Raw genomic sequence first — 21,901 nt, forward strand, 5'->3', positions numbered from 1 at the left:
ATTAGCATTCAGAAAATTATTTTAAAAGCTATGTTTTATGTTAAGCATGCATACTACAAACTAAGTTTTAGCATTTCAAGTTTGCTGCATTTAAATACACTGAATACTTTTAGGTAAAAATATAGCACATGATTTTTCTAAGTTGTTTTGAAGTAAGAAAATATTTTACTTTTCAACCTATAATTCAGAGATCACAAAAACATTTACCAAAGCAAGAAAATAACTGACCCTTCAAAGCAAGGCACAGCATTCAGTTATAATAACACAGCCAGCCACTCCATGGGACAGTATCACACAGTTCCAAAGTTGAAAGACCAAAAGCAGAGGGAGTACAATATAGGAAGTACAATAAGCCATACCAAACTGGTATCTAAGTCCCCAGGAGACAGGCTGATTTCATCTGGAGAGGTGACAGAAGAGCGCGTAGTCCTTGGAGTTCTTGGGGAAGGAAGCGTGTCCCAGGCATTGTACCCACTTGGTGGTGGAGTTGGCATCTGCACACCAGACCGTTGGCAGCAATTCTCCGGGTTGGACATCCAAGCTTCAAGTAATTTCTCCCTGTCCCAATCTTCAGAAAAATAGAACAGATGTCTATCAAAACCCAGGAACTACAATGTTTTGAAACCTATTAATAACAGAAACAGGATAAATGAAGAAGATACATGTTAAAAAACACAGAATTTATATACAACAGTAACTGCAAAGGCATGTCTACGTAGACTGAAGTTAGTAATATTTTAAAATAGAATTTAAACTTCTATTACAAATCGTAATATCTAAGAATGTGCTCAGAATTTCCAATAATTTCTACTGATATTTTAAGTAGATGGGTCACATCATTTAGAATTTACTAAAAACTTCTGGTAGAGATTTAATTTAGCCACTTTAAAAATTCATAATTGTGCAACTGTCTTCACAATGGTCTCTAGCTGTGAAATGATTATATAGGTCATTTGGTAAAGAGTGTGAAAAGTAGCACAAACTTCCCTAGGAACTGGGTTAGAAGTAAGGTTCCAGTGAATTAAGTATAAATCTGTATGAGGGGAGCTTAAATCTGACTTAATCTATAACACATAATCTTCCTTTTGTGAACAATTATAAAATGGCTAAGGGAAACATGTTATTAAAAAGTCCAGAGGCGCTGGCGGATCTCTGTGATTTCGAGGCCAGCCTGGTCTACAGAGTGAGTTCCAGGACAAGCTCCAAAGCAATATGGAGAAACCCTGTCTTGAAAAACCAAAAAGTCCAGAGGCACAAAAAAATCCAGTTTAAAAAAAAAAAAAAACTAAAATATTCAATTATTTTGCTTGGGGTTGCGTATATAATATGTATTTTACTTAATTTACTTCTCCCAACAAAGTCTTCAGTAATTATTTAGGTGAAGAACCCAAGACTCAGGGAAGTCACTTAACTTACCCAACCTCAGAATGAGACCTGAGCCCTCTCTGGGCCTTCCTATGTGTTCTGTCCACCATCATACACTGTCAATTGTGTTAAAAGTGCTCCCTCAAATGTACAAGAGAACAACATAATCCAGTCATCCACTTATTCACAAGAACCAAAGTCAGCCCACTAGTGTGATACCTGAACAGTCATGTTTACTTTAGCATTAACTGCAATGGTTAATGGACTCACCATAGGTACTAACCAACAGATGAACAACAAAGAATCCCCCCCCCCCACCACCACACACACAACACTAACATAAATTTTAAAGTTCTTCTGAGAACTTTAAAGTTGATTAAAGTAAAGTTGATTAAACCTTTCCATGGAAGGATGCGGCCTTTCTATTCTGCTTCTTCCCATTTCTTATGCCCACTATAGCAGAAATCCGTGTCTACAATTTCTGCCATTTCCTTAATGTATATAGGACCCTACACACAGTTACTATGTCCCCTTCTTCTTTGTTCTACTCATATGGAAAAGCAATTTAAAAGTTACCTGCCTCTCTTAATGCTTTCTAAGCAATCTGATTTACATTTCAGAAAAAGAGAAAACTTTCAGATATGGTTTATCAGTAGTGGTTCATTACATTATGTGATCACATGATAATGACTGGTATACACTCAAGTTAAATGCACAACTATTCTTTTTTTTCCTTTTTTTTTAAATTTTACATTATCGATCCCAGTTCCCTCTCCCTCCCCTCCTTTTCCCTCCCCCCCCACATGCACCCCCCTGACTCCACATGTAGGGAGATGCCATCCAGGAGGGGTCATCTAAACCTGTCAAGTCATTTGAAGTAGGGACTAGGACTTCTCTCCTGTCTCTAGGTTAAGGGAGTATCCCTCCATGGGGGATATGCCCGCAAGGTCCTTTGGAAATGCACAAATTTTCTTAACAGGAACAGTCAGTCTACTTGACAAAGGGAACACTGCAAGTCAAGTTAAACTGACACAGGTAAAAACTATTTACCATATTATAATGCCAAACTCACAATGAAGTATTAGGAAAACAAGCACAGACCAACTATATCTTACCCTTGGAATAGGAAAGTGGTTGAGTATTACAAAAGGTAACTTATAACACCAGTATGTTCAAAGAGACAAACAGTATTGGCATTTCTTCTTAAGACTGAAAAAAGTACAGCACATTGAAAAATGATTCTTGGCTTTTTAAAGAAAGCTTAAAAGGAGATTGTTAGCAGAGTGAAAAGACAGCCTGAGAATAGGAGAAAATCTTTAGTACATATACATACTGCTAAAATTAACCACCATCCTACTCTCCAACTGCCAGTTCTCAAAACAAACACAAAGGTCAATTACACAGTTTTTAAATGTTCAACACTGTTAGTCACTGGGATTCCATCTCATCCTACCCAGAGTAACTAAAGAGTAAGACTATGACTGTTAGGACAAGAATGTGGAAGGCTAGAGATGCTTCTACACTGTTGGCTGGGGTGTTAGATGGTTCAGCTGCTATTAAATCAGTATGTAAGTTCCTCAAAAACTGGAAATAAAACTTCCACATAAGACAAAGCTATACACCAGCACTTCTGAGAACATACTCAAAGGATTGTATACTCTACCACAGAGACACTTGCACATCTATTTATTGCTACTCTGGGTCACACAGACACAAAGGGAATGGAATCAGCCTAAATGGACATGAACAAACGAAGACACAATGAAAATGTGGCACATGTGCACATTGATATTTTATTCATCTGTAAAGAGAAATGAAATTACAACATTTTCAGGAAAATAAGTAATTATTATATTAATAATATAATACATTATATTGACTTAGAAAGACAAATACTGCATGATCTCTCCTATGTGAGTCCCAGCCTTTAATTTTTATGGTTGTAAATATGGGTATGTCATGAAATAGAAAGGGTATGGTAAAAGGTTTTAAGGAAGCATGGAGGGTACTGGAACACAGTGACAAGAAGGAGGAAAGGGGACTACAGGAACTGCAGTTATGGGTGGCAGGAGAATGGGGAGGGAGAGTTAGGGAGGAGGATCAACAAGATACTGAATGAAAACGTCACAGTAAAACTTCTTACTTTGTATGCTAACTTAAAAAATAAGAAATCTCCATGCATATGGTCAACTCAAGTTTTAGGTAAGAAGGCAATGAAGCAGAAAAGTTCTCAGTAAAGGAGAAATCTCCTTTACAGTGCAAAGACTGTAATTTTAATCCATATCTTATAAAAGTGAATTAAAATTTCATTACAAAACTGGACCTGGGGAGGAAGCTTAGTGGCAAAGGTCTTACCTAGCATACATGGGGTCCAAGGATTGATCATTAGCTGTAACGTCAAAAGAGAAGCTATAAAGCATAAGGAAAGCCCAGGACAAGTCAGGCATGGTGGTACACAATTGTGATCCCCAGGCTGGGGAGGCTGCAGCAGGAGAACTGCGGTAAGTTTAAGACCATCTAGGGTACCAACTAGCAAACCAGTCAATCAAACTCCTCAAAATTCCAGACAAAATCTTCATGACTTTAGGTTAGACACAGGCTTTACTAGGTACAACTGGCAACAGCAAGACCCATAAAATAAAATGATGTTTATTAAAAGAAAGTTTTTGGTAGCAAGAGAAGGAAACTTCTTTTAAGCTGGAAAGAAATCTGGTTCAAACCAATAGTGAATTTAAAGTACCAGAAACAATCCTGGGATTAAAGTTTCCACCTACTCATTGATGTACTATGTTGTGGAATAATCTTTTTGTACACTGTGAAGATGGTTACTCGGACTGGTTTAATAAAGAGCTGAATGGCCAAAAGCTAGGCAGGATTTGTGGGGGAGGGGATGAGAGGACACTGGGAAGAAGGTGGGGGAAGACCCCATGAGATGTAGAGCCAGCAAGATGGGCACTAGGAAAATAAAGTAATAAAGCCACGAGGCAGAAAGTAAAGTAATAGAAAATGGTTAAGTTATAAGAGCTAGTTAGAATCAAGCTTAAACTATTGGCTAAGCTTTCATAATTAATAACAAGTCTCTGTGTCATTATTAGTGGGAGCCGACAGCCCTGACAAAAAATTCTGATTATAGCACTACTTTATTTTATTTTTTTATTTTTTTGTCTAAATTAAGGCCTACATGATTTTCCCATTAGGTTTTCTCCAAGACCACTGTTAGCAACACATGAAAGGACAAAGGAAGGACAAACTAGTACCTGATTTTTTTTTTTTTTATACTTAATCCAAGAAAATGAAAAGCATCACTAACAACGACCACTACAAATGGGTGTTACACAATAAAATTAAACTGGATCAAAGGGTGTATGTATGTGTGTGTGTAATTATCATGATACAAATGATCTGACTGGCCTTGTAAATCACAAGATACCCCACAAGACATATTTTAAAAACAATAGGCTGAGTTCAGTATCTGAGAAAAAGGAAGTAGTGTCTACCAGACTAGCTCTACAAATAGCAGCCATAAATGAACAAAACATAAATCATAACATTCTGAAGACACTAGAGAGATGTTGCAGAATATTTGTGCAAACTGTAAAGATGTGTTTCTAAGATGCCTTCTGATTGGCTTAATAGAGAGCTGAATGGCCAATAGTGAGGCAGGAGAGGATAGGTAGGGTTTCCAGGGAAAGAGAGGAAGAGGAGGAGGAATCTGGGAGCCTGCAACAAAATCGGACGTGCCTTACGTATTGAGTAAAGGTAAAAGCCATGTGCAAGAATATATATTAAAAAATATGGGTTAATTAAGTTGTAAGAGTCACTTGGGGACAAGTCTAAAGTAAAGGCCAAGCTTTTGTAATTACTAAGAAGCCTCCATATCGTTATTTGGGGGCTGGTGATGCAAAGATAGTTTGATAAGAAAGCTCGTTACAGAGAGCAACAGAAAATGGAGAACACTAATACTTGCCCAACTGAAAAAACACCAAGTGCCTGTTTGTACAACATTTCAAAGCATTCCTTATAAAGGCAAAAAGGGATACACAATTAACAGTGGAGTCATAGTTACCTAATTGGAAGATTATGTAGGCTAGTATTCAATAATATGAAAGTTTTATATTACATATTAATTTTTTAAACATCATTAACAATATGTGTATTAACCTTATTATTGTTGAAAATAATGGTGATTTTTCCTGTGTTGAATTTTTTCCAAATAACATTACTTGTAGAATGACATAAAAACATTACTACAAAGAAAAAAAGAACAAGCCATCAAACTTATTTTTATCGTGAAATTAGCAATTGTAAAAAAAGTTCATTTCTACTTTTACTTCTATGAATTTAACTTACTATTTAAAAATAATACCGCCAAAGGCTACTTCTGAGCATCACATCTGGAATACATTCCCCATTCAGTTCCTCAAAGTTTTTTCATTGCTGCCCTCCAAAATGTTAGCAATAGTACACAGTGTAAAATCCATCTTTGAAATGGGCCATTAGTTCAAATCCCAGATATATTACTTATTTACCTATGTGACCTTGAGCAAAATCTAGAAAAATTGTAACCACTTCAACTAGATCCTTTTAACTGTGTGTGCTGAGAAGCAAAAGAAATTAGCAATGCTGCAACTAAGGACTAACAACTCTTAAAATGTTCTGTTCAGACTAAAGTAAGCAAAAATTAATTAATGTAAAGGAAAATACTATTTTCCAAATTTACTTTAAAGTACAACCAAGCAATTTTCTTGGATGTAGTCACTGAAAGTGGTAACAAAACAACTTCAAAATGTTTAAAATGTATTATGAGGAAACTATAATAAAAATTGATCCCCATTTAAAATATATTAACTACTATCAAATAATTTTCTTGTACATTAGGACTTTTAAAATAGTTCCATTATGTCTTCGGTTTCTGAGACAGTGTTTCACTGTGTTGTCCTGGCTGTCCTAGAACTCACTCTGTAGACCTGCCTGGCTTTGAAGTCACAGAGATCTGCCTGCCTCTGCCTACCAAGTGCTAGGATTAAAGGCATGCATCTTTACCACCTGGCAATTTTGTTTTATTTTTGTTTTTTGTTTTTGTTTTTTTGAGACAGGGTTTCTTTTTGTAGTCCTGGAATTTACTCTGTAGACCAGACTAGCCTTAACTCAGAGATCCGCCTGTCCCTCCTCAAAGGTATATGGCGCCACTGGAGGGCTCCATTATGTCATTTTTAAAATAAAGGAAACAGTATTATAACACATTCACAGATTAAATATGCCAAGTTTGGTGTTAACCTGCTACAAATATTTCTCAGTACAATTATCTGCTTTGATTCTATGTCACTGGTCATCTAGCAAAACTGTAGGGCAAAAGGACCAACCAAAAAAACCAATTTGGCCCTGACATCAGAGCCAACTCTCTCCCAACCAACCTAAACACGAAACCAACCAATCCCTGATCAGTCTGAGAAGGAAGCCAACCAATCCCTGAGCACCCTGACTCTGAACTCAGAGCTAGCTAAAGAAACACAACCAGCACCTGAAATCTGAGTCACAATGAAGGAAACACTTTATCTCTGAACTAAAAACCAAAGGGAGTGGGATAAACCTGACTCTGAAACCAATGCCAAACACACTTTGTTCCTAGAATCAGAGCCAGTGAAAGAAATACATCCTAGCCTTAAAATTAGAGCCAAAAGGTTAAAAAAAGGCCAGTGAAAGAAACAAGCTTAAAACCCTGAAATCAGAGCCATCTCTGCCCCTCACTAACTGAAACACAGAACCAACAAATCCCTGAGCAGGAAACCGAGCAATCCCGGGGCAGAAAAACCACTCCTGGGAAAACTCTGCCCCCAAGAAGCCCTATCTATCTATATAAGTCTCTCTGTCTGCTCAGTTGCTGGTTATCCTTTCCCATCCTGGCAGAGGCAGCCACTTTCCTGGACCCCTCCTTCCCAAATAAATCTCTTGGCACAGAACTTGCTGAGAAATTCCCTTCGTGGGCTGAGCAAGGCTGCAGCAGAGAAAAGTAACAACTTCTGGCCAGAGCTTTCCCTTTAGCAGACGGTAGCTGAAGAAGTAATGTCTTGGGTGGAGTAAGAAGCTGTTAGCTCTGCTAGGATGTTCCCTTAGGGGAACAGAGCTTAGCTGTAATGTCTTTTTCTTGGAAAGGTGGGGGACTGCTATAATCCTGTGGGGAGACCATCTCCCGTCGCACCCCAGCTTCAGGTAGCCTGGCTTCCCGATAAGTCAGGACACCTTTCTTTCTCTCCAGGGCTGAGCTGTCCTAGGTAGCTTGGCTCCCCAGTTAATCAAGACATCTTTGCAGCCCCAGAGCTGTACATTCCCCATAGCTCACAAACATTTGTTGCATGTCCCTCAAGTCAGGCAGTGAAGATATACAATACCTTCACCACCCACAATCCTTCTCTTCATGGAACTTATAGTAAGGAGATCACTAAGCATACTTACAAAAAAATCCACCACGGTTAAAGGCAGACACTTGTCAGGAAGGAAGGCAGGGTGGCCCCTGAGAAACAGCATGGCACATACACCGAAGGGGTCAGTGAGAGCTGACCAGATGAAAAGGGCAGAGAAAGGCACTGCAGGTAGAGGGAACAGCATGTGCAGAGGTCTGTGGTAGGAAGGACCGTGGCACTGTTGGAATACTAGGAAGGTCATCCCAGCTGAAGAAGGTCAACACAACTAAGCACTATGAGATGGGACTAAAGGATACTGGGAAAAAAAACAAAACAACGACAACAACAAACAAACAAACACCTTTTGTCTTCAGTTTAGCAACTGGGCTTGGGGGCATGAAAGGTAAACTGTTATAAACTAAATTTGAAAAGAATATTCTGAGTAGAGTGAGAAGAACAAAAATTGGATAGGCTGTGAGTGAAGGAAAGAAACGAACTAGAAGAAGGCTACTGCATGCTGTAAATGGAGGCAAGGGCCGGCCCAGGCCAGGTGGTGCGAGTAGAAAAGGAGGGAACTGACAATTTGGTAATGAGAAGGTCCAGGGCCTGAGGGAGAAGAGATGTCAGTTGGTTGTCTGCGGCTTCCGTCCATAGAAATCAGGAGTACCAGTGAACAAGGAACCAGGTACCAGGTACACAGGAAGAGAAGGGTTGCAAATTTAACACAAAGAACTTAGGGTATTCTTGATGTTCTGGATTGGCTTTGAAAAAGGTGCTATATATAATACAGATGTGTTGTGGAGGGAGAAATCTACTCTGAGGAGAGTCATGGGTGAAGACAGCCATTGTTGAACAGAGAAGATGATGAACTGCCAAGGCGGTTATGAGCAATCTGTTGATACGGATTTATTCTAAGTTCAAGCAAGGTAGTACTATACTATTTTAGGAGTTTTATTTTTTCAACAGGTCCCATTAAATCTCGTAAGTTCAGGAGTTTGAAGCACTTGCTGTCTTTGCAGAGGACACTGGCACCTATATGGTGGTTCACAACAACCAGTCACTGCACTGGTAGGAGATCCGACACTCTTCCCTGACCTCCACAGTGCCAGGCCTGCATGTAGTGCACATACACCCACACAGGCAACACATTCATACAATAAGTCCAATCTAAATGTTTTTAATACGTGTTTCTTTTATTATCGAAAATGTCTAAGAGCATGTCTTGAAGATTTAAATACTATTTAGTAAACATCATAAAACATTTAGTGCTTCTGTTTAATTTAGGCCAATTTTATCACCTTAGGTCTAAATTTGACAACAGATAGCATATATTCCTATGAAAAGCAAAGTGTCAGCAAGACTGTGATCTTCCGCAGTTAAGTTTATAGCTCTGAAGCTGTAATAGAGGGGAGCTATGTGCACTGTTCTACACTTGAATACAACTGCTCTCTGTACATTTTATTTCATTATCAAATGTCAGTAATTCTAGCTAAACAATGCAGAAGAGATGCCCATTAGAAAACTCGTATGCTGACCCTAATGCTTTAACAGGAGAAATACAAAACAAATGTTTCAGCAGTTTATCAGCGCCAGGCACAGTGGGATGTGCCTGGACTCCGGCTGCTGAAGTACGGCTGTGATCTGTTGGCCAGCCTGTCCATGATGTGAGACAAAACAGAGTTACCACAGAATGGAAAAATGCTGAAAAGAGACATTCAATTAGAGTTTACTTATAAGAACATGGGTATCTGTGGCAAAAATGACTATTTACAAAAGTGTTAACTGTTGTAGTTGTGCTGCCTGGCTATAATATGGCCAATAAAATACATGTAGGAATGATCTATGACACTTCTAGGATGGGCTCAGAAACTTCACCACAACCTTTCTGACTGCTTGGCAAGATTGAGAAGCACTGGCGTAAGATGTGTGTGTGTGTGTGTGTGTGTGTGTGTAAGGTGTACGGTTTTTCCACCCACCGCCTGGTTTGTCCTGCCTCCGCGCCAGCCCCAATTAACACACAGAGACTCTGTATTTGATATTATGCTGTTGGCCAAGTGATAGTTTCTTATCGGCTAGCTCTGTCTTAATTATTAACCCATTTCTATGTATTTCCATGTGGTCTCTTTACCAGGGAATGAGGCAGGCGTCTGGTCTCCCCGGTCTCTCCAAGCTGACTCCTCCTATCTACTTCCTCTTTCCTCCTTGTCTCCTAGTCCCACCTATCTTCCTTTCCTATTGGCCAACAGTGCTTTATTCAGTAACCAGTATGAGAAACATATACAGAATGACATCTCCCATTGTGTGTGTGTGTGTGTGTGTGTGATATGTTTAGAATATAATTGAAACAGGAAGGGTCCCAAAAGATACAATGACAGAAAAATTCTAAGGTGATTTTTTAAGGATAAATTGGGATATATGGTAAAAGAACTGGAGCGACTAATAGCCCAGATGAAGAAACCTGTGTCATAGGTCTACTTTCAAAGACTACGTGGGTTTAAAATCTGGGGAGCCAGTGATAAGTGTTCATCCATGGAATGACAGGCTCAGATTGGCATTTTTAAATGACACGAAATAAGTACTGGGTGAAACCTGAATAACAAAACTGAAGATCAGATCAGGGTACTACAATGATGAAAAATAAGTCTAAATTTAAGTCATCAGTTGGAATGAAAGAACAAAGATGAAGAGAGGCCGGAGGTACTTAGGAATAGGCTGGACTTCTGGGCACAGAGAGAACTCTGGGAAGAAGAAAGCTGGAGTCGCCAGCCAGACACGGAGAGGAAACAGGAGGTGCTAGATGGAGAAGTGATGTAACATGGCAGCACATAGATTGATATAAATGGGTTAATTCAAGTTATAAGAGCTAGTTAGAAACAGGCATAAATGAAGGCCAAATTTTCCTAAATGGTAAGTCTCCGTGTTGTTATTTGGGAGCTGGCTGGCTGGAGGGAGAAAGAAAGACTCCTTATATCTTTCTTTTAAAAAATTATTTTAAAGTCAGGAAGTGCTGTTCTTTAAAGCCAGACAAAAGAGCAAATATCAAGTATGCCAGGAGAGTATAACCCAGCACGAAACAACTTCCAAAGTGACTGTGCTAAGAATCAGTGAACAAAGGAAACATTTGGGGAAATTTTTTAGTTGATTCTATCTTTAAAAAAACAAAACAAAACAAACAAACAAAAAACCGAAAAAAAAAAAAAAAAACCCAGACCAAAGTGAATAAATAAAAAACAAATAAAAATCTTATATTTTCAAATCTTAATTTTATTTTGTACATTTCATGGTCAGAAACAACTTTTGAATAAATACAACTGATAACACAATTGAACCATACAATTTGATACTTGAATGACTTCAACAAAAACTACTCAGTAGCTCAATCAAAAAAATGTTTTCTAATTTCTCCTTGATGTATAGCCACTTCGTGCATCATATGTAAAGCACTATAGGATGATGACTGTTAGAGCAACGTGCACAAAAACTATGTTAGCTCATTAAAAAAAACCAAAACATTTCAGCTGGGTGTTGGTGGTGCATTCCTTTAATCCCAGCACTCTGGAGGTAGAGGCAGGCAGATCTCTGTGAGTTCAAGGACAGCCTGGTCTACTGAGCTAGTACCAGGACAGGCTCCAAAGCCATACAGAGAAACCTTTTCTCCAAAAACCAAACCAAACCAAACCAACAAAATAAAACCCATTTCATATTAAAACCCAGAAACAGCCATGCTTAACTCTGAAGTTATAGGCATAAGGCATTTCTCCTTACCATGAGCTCGAAGTAGTGCTTCGGCAGTAAACAGAGGTGCCTGGAGCATGTCTGCAGTCTCCACAATAAGCATGTCCTTTAATCTACGAAGGTCCTGAGGCCTTAATCCTTCATACGGCTTTGGAAAGAAAAGAACAGTGCTAAATTGGCTATATATTCTAAAATAAGTACGCATGACTACCATTTAACATTCCAGTTTGAGTGCAGATGTGAAAGAACTCTTTTTGGATCTACTACTTTGGGTCTCACTGTATCCTTGCAGGGGTCCACTTTAGACCAGAAAGTGACTGCCGTGGTGCATGGACCTTATCATTCTCAATATCAACGGATTATGATAGGACTCCACTGTATTTTACAGGACTACAATCCTGGATAATATTATGATATATGACATATAACATACAAAAAGCTACAGAAATAAAAACATAACCATTAAGTAATAATCATTATTTTAATTGTTTTATCTAGTCTATTCCTGATTGATGTGAGCTAGCAGTGTGTTTATATATGCATATTCACTTATACACGGCTTCAGGAACTAAATACTAAGTAGTAACCAGCTTCTAGTAGTAAACTGGGAACTATAGATCACACTTCAAAAGAGGCAGGATTTCCCAAATATTTAGGAAGGGAAAAAAATATCCACAGAACACAAAAACTACTGAGGATGTCCTCTGGCAGCATCTATCAGTTGTCAGAGAGCTCTGGGAATACAACTTAACTCACTACAGTTGATTTATTAAGTTATTTACAATTTGATATTGTTTCTAATCTCCTGATTTTTTAAAAAAAAAGATAACCACTTCATTAGTCATTATATAACATATGAGTAGGCCTGTTCACAAAGGTGATAGGATTCATTTCCTGATCTCTAGATGTTTTCTAGTATAGTCACATAGAAGGTAATGAATATGTTAGTTTCAGAAAGACTGGTAGAACTCATCACATAAAAGTCTAACAAGATTAATAAAAAATTATACTATTTTAAACATACAAAAAAATTTAAAAATCCATAGATAAAAGTTGTAAAACATAAACATTAAAAAAGGTACAAATTTTTACCTACTAAGTTGGTCAAGGTTAGAAAAACAAGGTAACACTTAATGTTGGTAAGGTTTTAGAAAGCTGGTCTTCTGAGTCACTAGATGAAAAATCTTCATTTTATGTATAAGACTACATAACTTAACAACTTGATGTCACAAGCTTTCCTTTGGAACATTCATCTTTTGACCCATGGTAGAAATCTATTCCAATGTAAACAAAACCAGTCATCTGTAGTGTTACTTGAAAATGAGAATAAATGCAAATAGCTAAAATATATATTAACAGTTATAGGAATCATATATGTTAGAACACTCATTAATTTAAAATGATTTTCCCAACCTTTCAAAAATTCAGGAGTTAAAAATAAAAACTATTGAAAATAAAATATGCGAGTCAGGTGGTGGTGGCACATGCCTTTAATCCCAGCACTTGGATGGCAGAGGCTATCAGATCTCAGTGAGTTCCAGGCCAGCCTGGTCTACACAGTTCTGGGACAGCCAGGGCTACACAGAGAGCACCTCCCTCAACAAAGGAAACAAATAAACAAAGCAACCCAAAAAAGAAAATATGTATTATTAAGGCAACATAAAAATATACAAGGAGCAAAATTTTAAGGTAATCCTATAAAATAATGAGGATTATCTGAAAGCAATAGAACGATAAACTTTAAAAAGAACAGTCACTAGGATGTTAAGGAGATACTAACAGTGGCAGCATGTGCAGTCTGCCTAGTTCTTCCCACTGCAGACTGAGGAGCAAACTTAGGTTAAGCACATTTACACCATGAAATTAACTACAAGGAAATGGAAATTTAACCCAGGGTTCCAAGGGGGACAGCATTAAATGAACACTGCAATTTAATCCTAATTATCATTAGAAAAGTGTCCAAAGTTTGTTGTTAAGCTAATTATAAAATACTTTTTCCCAAAAAACACAATATATCCTTTCAGAGTTAAATCTGCAAAATTTGTTCCAGAAGTTACATAAAATCTATCACACAGCTTCTTCAAAGCATTTTCCAAGTTCAGCCACGCATTCCAAGGGTTTCCACCCTGCCTTAGCAATAGGAATTAGGTATTCCCAGTGATGGCAACTATGTATTTTGTACATGTGTTTCTTAAAAGTTCCCTTTTAGATTATTAATAATTTTACTTCCTTTATGTTAAATCAGCTAAGTAGAGAGGAAACTGCAAATTTAATCACAACTCTATAGATTAATCTATACACCACAGTACAAATAATTAACAAAAATTATCGTTTCTTGCAATTCTGACAACATACAGAGTTTAGATTTCAGACAGCTAAGGGATAATATAAAGAGGCCTAAATATATTAAGTTCTTAAATGCTTGCATTTTTAAACTGAAGTGGGAAATAATGGAAGAGTTCTGGAAGGACAAAGGCATACTGCCTTCATGAGTATATAACACATTCTCTGTGGAACTCTGCAGAGCTGTAATTAGGTCATGTGAGACATTTCAATACATTGTTCCATCTCAAGTGCACACTTGTTCTCCCTTCTGTGGCAAAGATTAAAATGAAGGTGCCTTTCTCTTTCCTATTGCAAAGATAAACTGTTACTATTTTCAGATTACAAGCCAGTAATAACCTTCAAAGAAAGTCAAAACTGATACAAAAAAAGAAACTGAATTAAAAAAAAAAACCTTGAATAAAAGTACCTCCTCTGTAATGTGTGTATATTACTGCCATGAAAGAACCATGGAGGAAATGAGCAACAGCCTAACACACAAACTACTATTTTGATAATGGATTTTTAAAAAATGGTAAGTTATTTTCAAAAACTATTTCAGAAAGACTATGCTATAAAGGAATCATGAAAAGAATATTTTTCTATTATTTATTTCAGAAAGGAAACTAGCCAACCACCTCAGTTACAGGTGAACACATTCACTGTAAAGATGTTCAGCCCGCTGAGGTACTTGTGCACAGGCCTGATGCTCTGAGTTCTCCCAACCCAACACAGCAGCAGAGGATCTGTACACATACACACACATGCACACACAGGAACATACATACACTCTCATGCACATGTATATATATATATTCAACACCTGGAAGAGACTTAGAGGAGAAAAGAGATAGCTTCTATTCCCTTTAATAATAATATTTTTTTTAGCTGATCCTTGAGGTTAGCTTGAGAAAGGAGAACAAAGTCACACAGAGTCCTTCAGCCAGCGTCTTCTCTCAAGCAGTAGTTCTTGTGTAAGTGTTTATACCTCGGATAGCCTACACTTCCGCCTCATAAGAAGTTTTGCTCTTATAAAGTAAGTTAGTTGGTTCTGCTAGTCAGATCATCTGGCTAAGATAATGTCCAGCATGTGAGAATCTACCAGGAGAAGGATCTATAGCCTTCTCTTCACTTACTCAGAAGCAGGCATGCATACATTTTATAATGCATATTTTACAGAAGCCTAAACATCACCAGTATTTTAGAGTTAAAAAAAAAAAAATCATGGTTTTCATTTTTTTATGGTAGGTACCACTCTTTGGAAATCATGTGCTCATTTAATTTTTAAATTCTTATATAGGTTTCTCTGTTGGAATATAAACAATCAAGAGAGCAGGCAGCCAATCCACTGAGAGCTCTACTCACCTAAAATACTGCCTGCCAAAGCAGACAATTTTGTTGGATGATGAGAATAAGAAGTAGATGGAAAACAAACAAAAATGACTCTCATCTGATTCATCACCTTGTTATTAGAATAGCACTAAGGCAACTTGTACTAAATTAAGATGTGCCATAATTTACAGGACATGTCATACACTACACCATAAAATGAAGAGAAACCTTAGCTAAAATATAAAGTTTAAAAAATATTTAAATCAGTTACATTCATTAGTAAAGAAACCAGTCAAAATATACAAACTATATGTCCCAACTTTGGGAAAAATGTTCCAAATAAATTGTTACAATTTAAAAACGTTTACAGCCAAGTGTGATGGGATTAATGAATCCCAGTACTTAGGGGGTAGAGGAAATAAATAATTTTACACTAGCAAAACCAAAGTACACACACACACACACACACACAACACACATACTACATTACTACTACAACCACCACCACCACCACCAACAAAATGGTACTAACAATCATTGGTCACTGATATCTCTCAATATCAATGAACTCAGTTCCTCAATAAAAAGACACAGACCAACAGGATGAAAATAGGATCCATTCTTTTGCGGCATATAAAAAAAACACACCTCAATATTAAAGACAAACATTACCTCAGAGTAAAGGGTTGAAAAAGGTTTTCTAAGCAAATGGACCTCTGAAACAAGTTGGTAGACCCATTCTTATATCTAAAAGTACACTTCCAACCAAAAGTAATCAAAAGAGATGGGGAAAAAAACTTCATACCATCAAAAAAGAAAAAAAGGAAAAAGAAAAAAGAAAAAAAGAAAAATCCACCAAGATGTTTCAGTTCATAACAATAACATCTATGCCCCAAATGCAAGAGTACCCACACTTGTTAAAGAAATGCTACTAAAGCTTAAAATACACATTGACCTTCAGATATTGATAGTGGCAGACTTCAATACTCCACTTTCATAAGTGGACAGATCATCCAGAGAAACAATAAACAGAGAATAATGGAGCTAACACTATAAATCAAATTGCCCTAACAGATATTCACAGAATATTTCACTCAAAATGGTATATTCACAAAATATACTGTCTTCTCAATACCTCATGGAATCTTCAAAATTAAGCACATAATTAATTACAAAGCAAGTCTCAACAGACACAAGCAAAGTAAAATAACCCCTGCTATCAGACCACGATGGACTAAAATTGGATTTCAACAACAGAAATCCTACAAACACATGTCAAGACAGAAATACAGAAATTAAAGACTTCCTAGAATTCAATGAAAATGAATGCACAACATATGAAACTTATGGGACACAATGAAAGCAGTTCCAAGATGAAAGTTCCTAGTACTAAGTGCCTATATAAAGAAATTGGAGAGATCTCATGCTAGCAACTAAACAACATATCTGAAAGCTGTAAAACCAAAAGAAGCAAACACACCCAAGAGTAGATGGCAGTAAATAATCAATTTAGGGCTGAAATCAATAAAACAGAAACAAAGAGAATACAAATAAATGAGACAAACAGTTTGGTCTTCGGGAAAATTAACAAGATAGACAAATCCTTATCCAAACTAACTGAAATACACAGACAGAATATCCAACTTAACAAACTGAGGAAATCCAAAGAATCACTAGGTCACATTATAAAAATCCACATTCCACAAAACTGGAAAATCTAAAAGAAATGGATAATTACTTTGATAGACACCGCTTACCAAAGTTGTACCAAGATTAGATAAACAATATAAATAGACCTGCAATACCTAAGGAAATAGAAGTAGTCATTAGAAGTCTCCCAGCCCAAAAAAGCCCAGAGCCAGATGGTTTTAGCACAGAATTCTACCAGGCTTTCAAAGAAGAGATAATACCAATACTTGTCACATTATTCCACAAAACAGAAACAAAAGGAACATGGAACATTGCCAAGTTCGTTTTATGAGGCCACAGTCACACTGATACTCAATCTACACAATGATTCAAAAAAAAAAAAATTATAGATCAATTTCCCTTAAGGTCATAGACACAAAAATTATAAAATACTTTCAAGCCAAATCCAAGACCACATTAAAAAGATCATGCACCATGATCAAGTAAGTAGACTTCATCGCAGAGATGCAAGGATAGTTCACCATATGACAATCAATAAAAGTAATCTTCCATATAACCAAACTGAAAGAAGAAAAACCACAAGATCATTTCATTAGATGCTGAAAAAGCCTTTGACTGGATCCAACATCCTTCATGATAAAAATGATACAAGGGACATACTTAAACATAAAAAAGACAGTTTACAGAAAGCCTATAGCCAACATCAAATTAAACTCAATGATTCCACTAAAATCAGGAACAAGACAAGATTGTCCTCTCTCTCCATATCTATACAGTATAGTGTTCAAAATTCTAGCTAGACAAATAAGACAACTGAAGGAGATCAAGCAGATACAAATTGGAAAGGAAGCGTCAAAGCATCATTTGCAGGTGATATGATAGTTTATATAAGTGACCTCCAAAATTCTACTAGCAGATTTCTACAGCTGATAAACACCTTTAGTGAAGTGACAAGAAATAAGATTAATGCAAAACAAACAAACAAACAACCCAGTAGCCCTCTTATATACAAATGAAAATGGACTGAGAACAAAATCAGAGAAACAACACCCTTCACAACAGTCACAAACAACATAAAATATGCCTAACCAAGCATTGACAGACTTGTATGACAAAACCTTAAAGCCTTTGAAGAAAAAAACTGAAGAAGGTATTAGAAGATGGAAAGATCTCCCATGCCCATGGCTTTATAGGATTAACACGGTAAAAATGGCCATACTATCAAAAGCAATCTACAGATTCAATGCAATCCCCATCAAAATTCAACACAATTGTTGACAGATCATGAAAGAACAATATTCAACTTCATATGGAACAACAACAAAAAACAGGAAGGCTAAAATAATCCGGAACAATAACTGAACTTTTGGAGGTATCACCATTCCTGATTTCAAGCTCTACTACAAAGCTATAGTAATAAAACTGGCATGGTATTGGCATAAAAACATATTTGATATGGAATCAAATAAAAGATCCAGAAGTCAATCGATATACCTATTGACACCTGATTTTTGTTAAAGAAGCCAAAAATAAAAAATGAAAAAAGAAAAGCATCTTCAATAAATGGTGCTGGTATAACTGGATCTCTGCATGTAAAAGAATGCAAACAGACCATATTTAACACCCCACACAAAACCTCAACATAAAATTAGACACACTTAACCTGATAGAAGAGAAAGTGGGGAATAGCCTTGAATGCACTGGCACAAGAGACAACTTCCTGAATAGAAAGAACACCAATAACAGAGACACTAAGATCAACAATTAGTAAATGGGGCCTCATGAAAATGAAAGGCAAAGGACACCATCAATAAGACAAAATGGCAGCCTATAGAATAGAAAGAGATCCTCATCGATCCCACATCCAATAGAGGGCTAATATACAATGTATATAAAGAATTAAAGAAAAAAAAGCAAAAAACAAAAAACTAGACACCAGCAAACCAAATAATTCAATAAAAAATTGGAGTACAGATATAAACAGAATTCTCAATAAAGAAATCTCAAATGGCCAAGAAATACTTAAAAGAAATGTTCAACATCCTTAGCCATCAGGAAAATGCAAATCAAAACTACTTGGAGATTCCATCTTATAACTCTGAGAATGGCTAAGTTAAAAACACAAGTGGCAGCTCATGAGGGCAAGGATGTGAAGCAAGGGCAATAATCTTCCACTGCTGGTAGTAATGCAAACTTGTAGTCACTATGGAAATTAATATGGTGGTTCCTCAAGAGCCCAGCTATATCACTCTTGAGCAAATACCCAAAAGACACTCTATCTTATCACAATGACAGCTTTATTCAAAATGGCCAGAACCTGGAAACAACATAGATGTCCTTCAACTGAAGAATGGATAAAGAAAATGTGGTACAGAAATATGGTAAAGAAAATGACATCATGAAATTCGCAGGCAAATAGATGGAACTGGGAAAAATATTATCCTGAGTGAGGTAGTCCAGACCCAGAAGGACAAACTCACTCATAAGCAAAGGACAATTATGCTACAATCCACAGACCCAGAGAAGCTAAGTAATAAGGAGGGTTCTAGGAGAGACACAAGAATCTCTTTAGGAAGGGGAAATAGAAGTGGGTGGCCTGTGGGTGGGGGAGGGAAGGACAGAGAAACAGAGTTCAGGGAGAGATGACTGGAATTGGGGGATATCTTGGTGGGGGGTGATGTGGAAACCCAGTGAAGTGGAAAATCCTTGAAATCTATGAAGACCCTAGCAAGGGCTCCTAGTAATGGAGGATATGGAACCAGATCTGGCCATCTTCTGTAACCAGGCAAGACTTCCAATAGTGAGACTGAAACAGCAACCCAGCCACAAAACCTTTGACCTACATACAACCGATCCTTTCTGAAAGATGTGCTGGGGCAATAGTGGCTAGGAGGTTGTGGGAGTGGCCAACCAATGACTGGTCTAACATGAGGGCCCATGTCACAAGAGGAAGCCCATGCCTAAAACTGCCTAGATGGCCAGGAACCTGAGGCTGGAGAGCCCAGAGACCTACAACAGGACTGGCAAAAGAAAAAAAAGTCCAAGAAATGTTTCCTCAAGATATTATGCTATATACATGGATCAGTGCCTAGCCCACTCACCATCAGAAAAACTTCATCCAGCAACTGATGAACCGACAACCAAACATTAAATGGAGCCTTGGGTACCATGCAGAAGAGGGAGAGCAAGGATTATAGGATCCAGAGGGATAGAGGAAACCAGGAGACCACGTTTCACAGAATCAACTAAGCAGAGCTCATAGGGGCTTATAGAAAACAAGGTGGCAATCATGGACTCTGCATGGGTCCACACTAGACCCTCTGCATATATGTTGCAGTTTAAAGTTTTTGTGGAACTCACAACTGTGGGAGAGGAGGTGTCTCTGACTTATGCCTTCTCTTAGGACCCTTTTCCTCTTACTAGGTTGCTTTGCTAGCCTTGAAGTGAGGGTTTATGCCTAGTCTTATTGTAACTTGTTACGTGTATTTCCCTGAGAAGCCTGTTCTTTTTTGAAGGGAAATGGAGGAACAGTGGATATAGGGGAGAAGGAAGTGGGTGTGTTGGGGTGGAGAGAGGGGAAACAGTGGTCAGGATATATTATATGAGAGGAGAGCCAGGCAGTCATGTTGCATGCCTTTAATCCGAGCACTTGTGAGGCAGAGGTAAGCAGACCTCTGAGTTCAATGCCAGCCTGGTCTACAGAGTGAGTTCCAGGATAGCTGGGCTACATAGATAAACCTCTGTTTTGAAGGTAAAAGTGATAGGATTCCTTGATTGTTTGCATGCAATGGGCAATGATAAAGGAAATACGAAGGATTAAAACTGCCTGCCACATTTATGCTTGAGCCACTAGTAGGTCAAAATAATGTTCATTGAGACAAGGAATGCAAGGAAATGTCTGAAGCCAAAGGAGGCATCTCTTCAGCAAGGCAGCAGGCAAGTGTGTGAAGAACTGTGAAGCATTCCGGAAGATGAGGAAAAATGGAAATGTGATGTGATCCATCAAGAACAGTTCCACCCTACAAGAAGAGGTTGGCCTAATGCAGGGGAAGTTGGCAGGTACAGACTGTTGTGTTTTGGTTTCTATAAAGATAGAAAACACAACACTATAGCAAAAGAGAGATACAGATGGCAAAGAGTAGTCAGTGGTAGAGTTGTTAGTTGTTACATTTTCCTTTTCTTTTGTCCTTTCTTTTTTGTTTCAGGTGGAAGTTACCAAAGCTTTTGTGTTGTCAATAGCAACCTGTGAGAGAGGGAAAGACTCAGAGAGAATGGAGACATGAATGAGGTCATCCTGGTAAGTGGTAATAGGACTTAAACATCAACACATTTATTTACATGTTAGTAAATATACTAACATGTTAAAGACTCAACATACAGGTTTTCCAGATGTATTTTTATGCTCACAACTATGGATTAAGTACTCCCGAGGCTATTTAGCATACTGCAAAGATGACCACACACACTGAGTTAACGAAGTAAAAAAACATCACCTTACCTCTCGTTTGTCTAATGCAGCATACTCGGCTTCTATCTCCTCTGCCTCCGGGTCCCGAGAGAACACCATCTGAGACTCCAGACTCAGGGCCAGGTCCTTGTGGTGCTGCTTTTCCGCACAGTCACAAGGAGTATCTTTATTTTCATTCTCAGCAAACAAGTCTCCTCCATGTTTTACTAAAAGCTAAACAAAGTTAAAACAATTCACAACTATAGATTTAATTAAGATTTCATGCTACACGTTAAAGAAATCACTAGCATAATAAAAATGTACAGTAGAGGCAATGTATCTAAATGTATCTTAAAGTAAAATTAAATTAAAATGTGATTTAAAATTTAAATAAAAATGTAAATGTATTTGAAATGATAGAAGGCATCAGGAAGCAATGACTTTTAAGGTTAAGAATTTCTTGTTTTACTAATGATGAGTTTATTTGGCTAAAGAAAGTAAATTTTCAACTTTAAAAACAAATTAAGTATCTTGTCAATTTCCCAAGCTCAAATAAAACTTTACTTAAAGTTTTTTCATCATTTTTCTTTCTCTATTTTCTTGACAAGAGAATGCAATGTAGCTCACAGCTCTACAGTAAGTCACACAT

General features: G+C 37.4%; 1 protein-coding gene across 3 annotated transcripts in view; it reads right to left on the bottom strand.

Annotated features, from left to right (window-relative positions):
- Ankib1 (ankyrin repeat and IBR domain containing 1) overlaps positions 1 to 21,901 on the bottom strand; it is a 101,198-nt gene that overhangs the window by 41,271 nt on the left and 38,026 nt on the right. For all 3 annotated transcript variants that reach the window (XM_051177201.1, XM_051177198.1, XM_051177200.1), the window contains exons 4-6: positions 21,304 to 21,486; positions 11,532 to 11,649; positions 360 to 568 (exon numbers count right to left, since the gene is read on the bottom strand). In XM_051177201.1, the coding sequence (XP_051033158.1) occupies positions 360 to 568; positions 11,532 to 11,649; positions 21,304 to 21,486 (510 nt within the window). The remainder of the gene's footprint in view (positions 1 to 359; positions 569 to 11,531; positions 11,650 to 21,303; positions 21,487 to 21,901) is intronic.

The sequence above is a fragment of the Phodopus roborovskii genome, unplaced genomic scaffold (assembly GCF_943737965.1).
Source record: "Phodopus roborovskii unplaced genomic scaffold, PHOROB, whole genome shotgun sequence".
Classification (NCBI taxonomy): Eukaryota; Metazoa; Chordata; class Mammalia; order Rodentia; family Cricetidae; genus Phodopus; species Phodopus roborovskii.